Source organism: Bidens hawaiensis, unplaced genomic scaffold, assembly GCF_021521415.1.
Source record: "Bidens hawaiensis isolate Kalapana, Puna unplaced genomic scaffold, B.hawaiensis_p1.1 tig00025606_1, whole genome shotgun sequence".
In the NCBI taxonomy this organism is placed as follows: Eukaryota; Viridiplantae; Streptophyta; class Magnoliopsida; order Asterales; family Asteraceae; genus Bidens; species Bidens hawaiensis.
Genome location: NW_027494100.1, coordinates 5,151 through 14,289, shown reverse-complemented (window position 1 = coordinate 14,289; position 9,139 = coordinate 5,151). Strand labels below are relative to the sequence as shown.

The following is a 9,139-nucleotide window of genomic DNA, read 5'->3' as shown; positions in this document are numbered from 1 at the left end:
AGTTCTAAATCAACATATAAAGGGCATTTGCGAGCCTCATAAACTGATTCCACAAGCCGACTATACTACTAGTACCCGAATGTACCGGAAAAACAACCCAAGCAAGCCGATTCAATCACGCATCACACACTCACAATCTGTTTCACGAAATCAATATCGCAAGCCGAGACGGTAGCAACGGTTTGCCGAGCATTCGAGCAAATAGATGAAACCAACAGGAGTAGTCGAAAACTGTATGGCGCCAGAAAATAAACCTCCACATGTCATATTCATCGAAACCCAGTTTATGAACAATTTTGCTAACCGGTGTTCGATTCAAAGTCAACATATAATGGCGTTTGCGTGCCACCTAATCCAATTCCACAAGCCTACTATAATACCAATAAGCCAGTAACCGAATGCACTAGAGAAATAACCCGAGCAAGCCGATTCACTAACACATAAAACACAATCGCTTTCACAAAACCAAAATCACAAGCCGAGACGCTAGCAACGTTGCTGGCAAGCAAACAGATAAAACCGAAGAGAGAATCCGAAAAGCTTAGGATGAGAATAGTTCAGGGACTATTCATGCACTTTCCATATCATATTCTCCGTGGCTTTGTCCAAATGTAGTTGTTGGAACCTTCACCTTCATCTCACAGCAAATTAACCTGTTCATCAACCAACTAACCAATAGCTAGGGTTTGCAATCATCAACTCGATGTCAGAACTCAGCACCACTAGCACGGCCACTGGTCCAGACTTCAACCTACCGGACGAAATCCTGTCCCTACTCCCTACGGATCCGTACGACCAGCTGGATCTCGCTCGGAAGATCACGTCAATGGCGCTTGCATCTCGCGTAACGAAACTCGAATCCGAAGCGAATATGTTAAGGCATAAGTTGAATGAGAAGGATCGAGTTGTAATGGAGCTTGAAGAGAAGGTGTCTGAGCTTCAGCAAACGTGTCATAATGCTCAGTTGAGGATGCAGCTTACGGTTGAGGATAATGTAATTAGGTTTTTCGATTATTATTATTATTATTATTATTGTTATTATTATTGTTGTTGTTGTTGTTGTGTTGACCTAATTTTGATTGTCTGGTTGGTGAATGTAGAGGAAGCTTGCGGAGGAGAGAGATTCGTTGGCGGTGACTGCGAAGAAGCTAGGGCGCGATTTAGCGAAGGTTTGCGTTTTGTGTGATTTATTGTTTGTGATTTTGATTTGATTCGTTATGTTATGCCTAGTTATTAATTTGAAAATTGAATGTGTTTGTGTGGAATCTGGAATAATGTGTGTTTATGTCTAGAAATAGAGTTTGAAGTATGTTACTATAGGTATAGTTTTGGGAGGATCTAGTTTGTTTATGCATATGAAGCTTTGAAGTCATGCGTTTTTTTGGCACATTTGCCACGATGCGCCCTGCTTAGCAAAAAATTACACTATGCAATTTTATACTTCTTGATACGTAAAACACATAACCATAGTCACATAATTCGCTAGGGAAGCCGCTATTTTCGTATTGGATTGTTTTGTACCGTATCGAAATCGCTAGCGTTCCAAATCGCTACTAAATTTGCGAATTCAATTGTCTGGTTCGCCGTTCCAAATCGATGGAGAAATCGATTTCAATTGAACAGGTTCGTCATTCTAAATTGATGGAAATATCGATTTCAATCACCTGGCTCGTCGCTCTCCTGTTGTCGATATATTATTTAATGGATCCTATAATTTTGGTGGCAAATTAGGAAACTCCTCAATTCCTGTTTCCAATAATTATTGCTTTCCAAATTCACAAGACAACAAATTAACAATTAGGCCAATTGTATTATACATATATTCAATTAAACCAATCAACATATGTTTCCGTTCTCTGTTTTGTTCTTGAATAGAATTTGGATTTTGAACTTTGGTAATTTTTATTCCATGTTATGGTATATTGAATTTGGTACATTTTATTTTAAATTGGGATTTGGGAACATCAAACCAGATTCTATGGTACACCGTACCGAAATGAACCTACCCCCTACGTACCGAATACGTCCCCACTAGCGAATTGCGTTCCCGTACCGGAGGAACCGCGATCTATGTGACTATGCATATAACTGCCAAGCTCAAACCACCAAAGCCTAGTGTTAAACGAGTCGTTTTCATTTTTGATACTTGTGTTAAAAGTGTCATCTCTAACATGTTAAACACGATAGGACACAATTTGCCAGCCCTTTCCAGCACCTGTTTGCCACTGACATTACTGCTTACATTGCATTATAGCATTAATCTAATTTTGTTTTTACATAGATGAATTTTTTTTATGTAGAATCCTGGATTAGCTTTCGAGTCATTAACAAAATTAACTTGTTCATACATGGCCATGCATGTTTTATTTCTTTGAATAAGTTGATTAAGGTTTGAGTTGACTATCAATGATAAAATCTGTGAAATAGCAGTATTTTACCTTTGTCTAAAATCTCAGATGATTGCAGATGTAGTGATCCCTAGAATTTTAAACTTTAAACTGACTACAGCGTATGATAAATAGTTTGGGTTTTATCATTTTGACAGAGAGCAAATTCTACTGAGTGATGGGGCAAGCATTAGAGCAATAAGGCTTGTAAACGAACCGAACGAACATGGACAATGGTATGCTCGTGTTCGTTCATTTTACTTTAAATGAACACGAACACTTAATCAAACACATACTTGGTGTTCATGTTCGTTTGTTTAAAAATGAACATGTTCGTGTTTGTTCTTTAATTTTTAAACAAACAGTTCACGAACATAAATGAACATAATTGAACAAAGATAAACAAACATAATTGAACACACTTAAATGAACACATAGAAACATAAACGAACATAAATGAACATATATGAACAAACATAAGCGAACGCTCTCGGACATAAATGAACGAACGAAACATGTGTTCATGTTCGTTCGTTTAATTAAACGAGCACAAACTTTTTGTTCATGTTTGTTCCTTTATAAAATAAACGAACATAACCGAACTTCCCGCCCAACGGTTCACGAACATTTCACCGAACGTTTGGATCGTTTACAGGCCTAAGAGCAATAGTTATTTGCATATGAAGCTTCTGATAGATGCTACTATCAATCAGTGTTCATTGCTTTTCTCTCGAATTTGTTTTGACTAATATTTTCAAATGAATGTATATGCTTAATTGGACCTAATAGTTTATACATGAATGTGACGTTAACCATTGACACTGTAGCAAGTTAGCAACTAGCAACAGTGTAAGAGCTTATGGAATCTCTAGTGTTATGTCCCAAGAATCTTTTTCTACCAATTTTACCTTTTTGCCATTCCTCAGTCATTCTTTCCAGTTCTAGCATTAATTAGCTGCTGCAACTTTGTATCCTTTTTATATGAACACATGTGCTGTGTTCTCATGTGCATGGCCTCTTTTATAAATAATCATGTTGCTAAACATTGTTAGCATAGTAACCAATGCAGCAAGCCAGAATGAAGGAATTTAGGATAATTTGCCACATGGTTTAAAAACTATTTTTTCTGCATTCTACTTCTTTTGCTTCTGGATCATCATATATTCCGGTTTTATTCACAGAGTTGATTTAATTTTTATATATTTGACAGTTGGAGGCATTCAAGCGACAGTTAATGCAGTCATTGAACGACAATGATTCAACTGTAAGATTGTTGTGTCATTATTCTGTCTTCATATTCTAATTGCATTGCGTGGGTTTTCTCATGATTGCCCTAATTAAAAATAAAATATTATTCGTGCTGATCAAATTACAACATTTCAATTAATTGTATCTTCAGGCAGCAACTGTAGATATAGGCACCTATGACCAATCTGCTCCCAAAGCTTACCTGACTAAAGGTAAATCTTAAGTTTGAATTGAAATACTTTTCAGTTGTTTCTCTTCTTAAAATAGGAAATGATATTATTGTTTACATATATATTGTTCCCGGCAGAAGAGGAGACAACTGGCTATAGAAGGCACCATTCTTACAGTGGCTCTATTGATAGTGGAAACATGCATGATGACGGTACTAAAACTGTTTATTTTTAGATTTTTATTCGATAGAGTGTCTTGTAGACCCCACTTAATTTCATGTATTATCAGTTGAGACATATTTATCCTTACAATTTCAGCCTCAAAGGTTGCCGGTCAAAGGTTTTCTGTAACCCCATATATCAGCACACGTGTAACTCCAACTGCAACCCCCAAAACAACCTCTGCAAGCGTGTCTCCTAGAAGGTATTCTGTTTCTGGTACTACATCCCCAACAAAAATTCAATATGAAAGCCGTACCACAATGTCATCATGGTACCCGTCAAGTCAGCATTCTTCAGCTGGAAACTCTCCTCCTCGTGGACCCCCTATACCAGGTTTAAATGCTTTACTAGGCTTGTAAACAAACCAAACGACCACGAATGGTGTATGTTCGTGTTCGTTCATTTAATTTTAACCGAACAAACAGTAGAATACAAACAATTAGACAAACGGGGTTTTCTTGTTCATATTCATTCGTTAAGAAATGAATGTGTTAATATTTGTTCGTTAATAGTTTAAAAGCACGGTTCACGAAGGTAATCGAACGAGCATAGCTGAACATAGATGAATGATGAGCAAACATCAATAAATATACAAGTTTGGATCTAAGAATTAATAAAGCCAGACCAAATTATAATAAATAGTATTTTAATTTCATAAAACTAGACTGAATTGTAACGAACCTAAAAATTTTAAGTTAATATATAAACAAACGAACTTAAACTAACCAACCTAATGAACATAAATGTATTTAAATGAACGAACGAGACATGTTCATGTACGTTTGTTTATTGAATAAACGAACATAAATGTACACCCTGCCGCAACGATCCATGAACGGGTTTACTAAGCGTTTTGTTTGTTTATAGGTCTAGGCTTTACACTCCAGCAAAATCTAATAACTATGATATATGCCAACCAAGTTTTGTTTTTGCTTCTTTTTTTATATTTTATTGTGGTTTATATTTTTTTAAGTTTTCTATTCATCTTATACGGCTTCTTTTGTAAAGGTCGTGCTGCTAAGATTGATGGAAAAGAGGTCTTCCGTCAAGCAAGGTGAATAATCTGAATTAGTTTTAGGACAATATTAATGGCTAATATATTAATAAAAAACTGTTAAATATACAGGAGTCGACTATCTTATGAGCAATTCAGTGCTTTTTTAGCAAATATAAAGGAGTTAAATGCTCAAAAGCAATCTCGTGAGGTGAGTAGTACGCTTCGGTTGTCATTTCGAGTCAACTCTTTTATTTTTCTTCACTCTTTAATTTATGTCTTTTCAGGAGACTTTGAGGAAGGCAGAAGAAATATTCGGGTCTGATAACAAGGATCTCTACCTATCATTTCATGCTCTACTGAATCGCAACAAACAATGAGGTTATTGTTGGTTGAGATACATTGTTTTAATAAGTGTGAGCTCTCTGCTTCTATGTGTATGTTTTTTTAGCCTAAAAATGTTAGAGGTGGCAAATTGGATTTGGGTGACTAGATATACTTTTGGTCTGATTTTTAAATCTTGTTAAGTAAATAATCTGTGTTGAATATGATCACTTTAATAATGCAAGGAATAAATTATACAAAGGTTTCCTGAAAATAATTGATTTTGTCCTTTTATTTTAAAAATTAAACACGTAGTTCTTGTTTTTTCAAACTTGTAACACAAGCGGCCATCCAAATAAAGGACCGTGTGTGTTACAAGATTCAAAGTAAGGACTATCTGTGTAATATTTTAAATAAAAGGATGACGGACTCTTTAATTTTTAGAAAACCAAAATGACAATTTTGTATAGTTTACTCTAATGCAAAAAAATAAAAATACACTTTGGGCAACTATCAACCGGTTTGATCTGTTTCTATTTAAGCTATTTTAGTTTTGGCCATTTGACTCGTTAGAGAGAGAACGCAACCCAACCAACCCATTAGTAAGTAAATGGGTTGAAATTGCCACCTGGTCAATTGCAGAATTTGACTTTTGTCTCATTTTCATGCTTATAGGATTACGCGGTTTAAGGATTAAACCATGTATTCGGAAGCTATAAGCTGTTTAGGTTTAGTTTAACCTGATTTCATTCCTGTATGAAGTGTAAATTACTGAATATTTTGATCTTTATCAATCACCATGACCAATGAACCAAGTGACCAATGAACCAATTTTGCTTGTTTCATAAGTTTTAAAAACATTTTTGTGTTTTAAGTTTTGTATAAATCTCCCCTAGTCCTTTTAAGATAGGTTTCATATGCATGTGATTTCACTTTTTCATCTTTAATCCCTCATCACTCATATATTTGGTGTCCCATCTGTTGGTGGTGAGAGATTCTCTGAGTTTCAATCTTTGAAATGATCTTGTTTGAAATTTGTACGTGGAATAATTTTTTATAGCATTAAAAGACAAAATGTAAGTTTTCCAAATTGAGTTCTACTTTTTTGCATGGTAATTTTATGTTTTGCTTTCTCCTATCTTTGAATCTTCTTTCCTTATTTCTATTATCATGGATAGAATATCCATTTAATTATGGGTGTTAATTTTAGATACGACATGAACCTAACTTGATATTCATGGGTTTGAGTTTACCCTAAATGGGTTTGGAATTGTTTCCAGTCGGACCCGATTAACTAAATGGGTTGGTCTGAGGTCAATTTGACAGGTTCATTGGCATTTATTTGATAAAAGTTGTCACAACTCAAACCGGCTGGTTATTTATACTCGCAACTTAAAGTAAAAAAGAATTAGTGTGAAGATCTCTAGTTTAAGAGCAACTAGCGTTTCTAGTAGAGCTGTCACTTTTACTCGAAACCCAACCCGAAGAAACCCGTACCCGAACTAACCCGACCCGAAAAACCCGAACCCGAGAAAAGACTAACCCGAGCCCGAACCGAAGTAATTCGGGTTGGTTCTCGGGTTTGATTTATAAGTTTCAGGTCAACCCGAAAAACCCGAATAAACTTTTAGTTTTGAAATTATATATATTTTTAGGTATAATAAGCTTAGTCTTAATCACTAAAGTTATCGGGAATCAGAGCCTAATTGACTTTTGTCATTCCAACTATTATGGATCGATTGTTTATTGTTAATTTATGTTTTCCATTTATTACTAATAGCAACCATAATCAAACAACCAAATCACGTCTGATGGCAGACGATTATGGTTTGAGTCAGTTACTTAGTTTTACTTTTCTTTTGAATTGTTTTATGACGTTATCAAGTTATGTTGGTTTATTATTTGATTATTTTCTTTACGAGCAATCAAGAATATATTGTTTAATTTTAGCATTGAAGTATTTTAATTTTTTTTTTGTTTTTTGTTTCATTTTCTAGGATACCTAAAACCCGATTAACCCAACCCGAAAAAACCCGAACCCGAATTGCCGAACCCGAAAAACCCGTGAGAGATTTGGGTTGGGTTTCGGGTTAAGATTTAACACTTTGAAACCTGAAGAACCCGACCCGCAAAACCCGAAACCCGAAAAACGAACCCGAAGAACACCCCTAGTTTCTAGGTGTAAACTTGTAATTTTATACTGGTAATGTGTAATAAACTTATTAGTTTTAAGGTTATACCTGTTGTGCTTGTGTAAAATATGAATAACTGAATACATGGATCATGTTTTTGGAGTAACCTTTGGCCTACCAACCCGTAACTAGAGCTGTTCACGAGCCGGGTCGAACCGAGCGAAGGCTTGCTCGTTGCTTGGGTTGTTTACAATCGAACTGAACGGTTGAAATTCGAACCGAGCAAAAAACGAAACGAGCCAAAATCGAATAGAGCATTTTTCGATCGAACATCGAGCGATTTTGAGCATTTTTTATTTCTTTTTCATTTTAAAATTTTCAATAAGAAACGGGGTTTTCTTTATAACTGCGCGCCAAGTGTTTGATGAAATGTCTTTTTAAGTTTTAGTATCGTTTTGTCATATTTTATGACAACTCATTCCTCTACTTTGAATGGCTCATGGCCATGTCCGTTCCGTGCGTTTCATTGTTGTTCGAATGGTGGAGCGGGAAATAAGGGGATTTCTCGTTTGATCTCTCATTTCAAGAGTGTGCACCTTACTAAAGAAGAACGTAAAAGTGTGTTGCGGGAGGCGATCTCTACAGACCATGGCGTGTTTTTGAAAGTGGATGAAACATTGAAGGTGTTGGATCAATGGTTGTGTGGGGATTGCATGAACCTTCAGAGCTTGAAACGTGCTTGTCATCACCCTGATGGCATTGTGAAGTTTAATGATCATGCAATTGACTCGGATACACACATTATTGGGATTTCGAAACCTTTTATCAAGGGCCTCGAGACAACTGTTCATGAGTCCTTCGTGTTGGATGTCTCCCTCCTTGATCGTGTACTTAAGGCACCTATCGTTACCGTCAAGAGTATCCATCATAGTTGTCGGATGGCCTTTTCGCAAGCTTTGAAAACAACACTCTATAAAGTGGTTGCTCAACCAGATTCTGTTGATGCGTGGGTTAGGCTGTTACTTCTTCCTCGTTGCACTTTACAGGTGTTCAGACCCAAAAATAGGCATGAAAGCAGGTCCGGGAATAGGAAAGCCATGCAACATCATTCAATAATGAGTTCTTTAGCCACATGGGGGAAAGTTGACGGTATTACCATGTTAATTAAAAATCTGTTAAATGGTTCTGGTTTGAGGTCCGTAGGCCAAGGTGACATGGATATTCAAAAGGAGGGGGATCTTGTCAACAATAACGTTAAACAGTGTCTTCGAAAAGTTGCGGATGGTCACTTTACTGCTGCAGTAAAGGTGTTATGCTCATCTGGTGTTGCACCTTACAATTCTGATACCACAAAGGCTTTAGAAGCTAAACACCCGTACAAGAAGCCGCCGGCTATGCCGAACATTACTTATTCCGAGCCTCCTCTTGTGGCAGAGGTTGATAGTGTCCTTGGTTGCATTAAATCGTTTCCCAAAGGAACTTCGTGTGGGAGGGACGGTTTGAGAGTGCAACATATTTTGGATGCTCTTTGTGGAGAAGGGTCGGCTATTGCCACTGACCTCATATGTGCTATCACTGTAGTGGTTAATTTATGGTTAGGAGGGAGATGTCCGTCTACTTTGGCAGAGTTTGTCGCGTCTGCTTCTCTTACACCGCTTTTAA

The 9,139-nt window shown here is 36.6% G+C and overlaps 1 protein-coding gene across 2 annotated transcripts; it reads left to right on the top strand.

Moving 5' to 3' along the window:
- The first annotated feature begins 655 nt into the window (after positions 1-655).
- LOC143571887 (uncharacterized protein At4g15545-like) lies at positions 656-6,356 on the top strand. 2 transcript variants are annotated; one of them, XM_077057196.1, is made up of 10 exons: positions 656-994; positions 1,101-1,169; positions 3,598-3,651; positions 3,787-3,847; positions 3,943-4,017; positions 4,124-4,360; positions 5,036-5,081; positions 5,154-5,232; positions 5,309-5,437; positions 6,021-6,356. In XM_077057196.1, the coding sequence occupies exons 1-9, from the start codon at positions 704-706 to the stop codon at positions 5,399-5,401; spliced, it is 1,005 nt and encodes a 334-aa protein (XP_076913311.1). In that variant the 5' UTR covers positions 656-703; the 3' UTR covers positions 5,402-5,437; positions 6,021-6,356. The 2 variants fall into 2 exon arrangements, with proteins under 2 accessions (XP_076913311.1, XP_076913310.1); XM_077057195.1 differs by lacking the exon at positions 6,021-6,356 and having other exon boundaries at positions 5,309-5,497.
- Positions 6,357-9,139: the final 2,783 nt, after the last annotated feature.

Excerpts from the sequence above, each read along its gene's own strand:
- LOC143571887 (XM_077057196.1), top strand. The coding sequence starts at position 704 with ATGTCAGAACTCAGCACCACTAGCACGGCCACTGGTCCAGACTTCAAC. Across the intron at positions 1,170-3,597 it reads TAGGGCGCGATTTAGCGAAG|TTGGAGGCATTCAAGCGACA; the intron begins GTTTGCGTTTTG and ends TATATTTGACAG. Across the intron at positions 5,233-5,308 it reads CTCAAAAGCAATCTCGTGAG|GAGACTTTGAGGAAGGCAGA; the intron begins GTGAGTAGTACG and ends ATGTCTTTTCAG.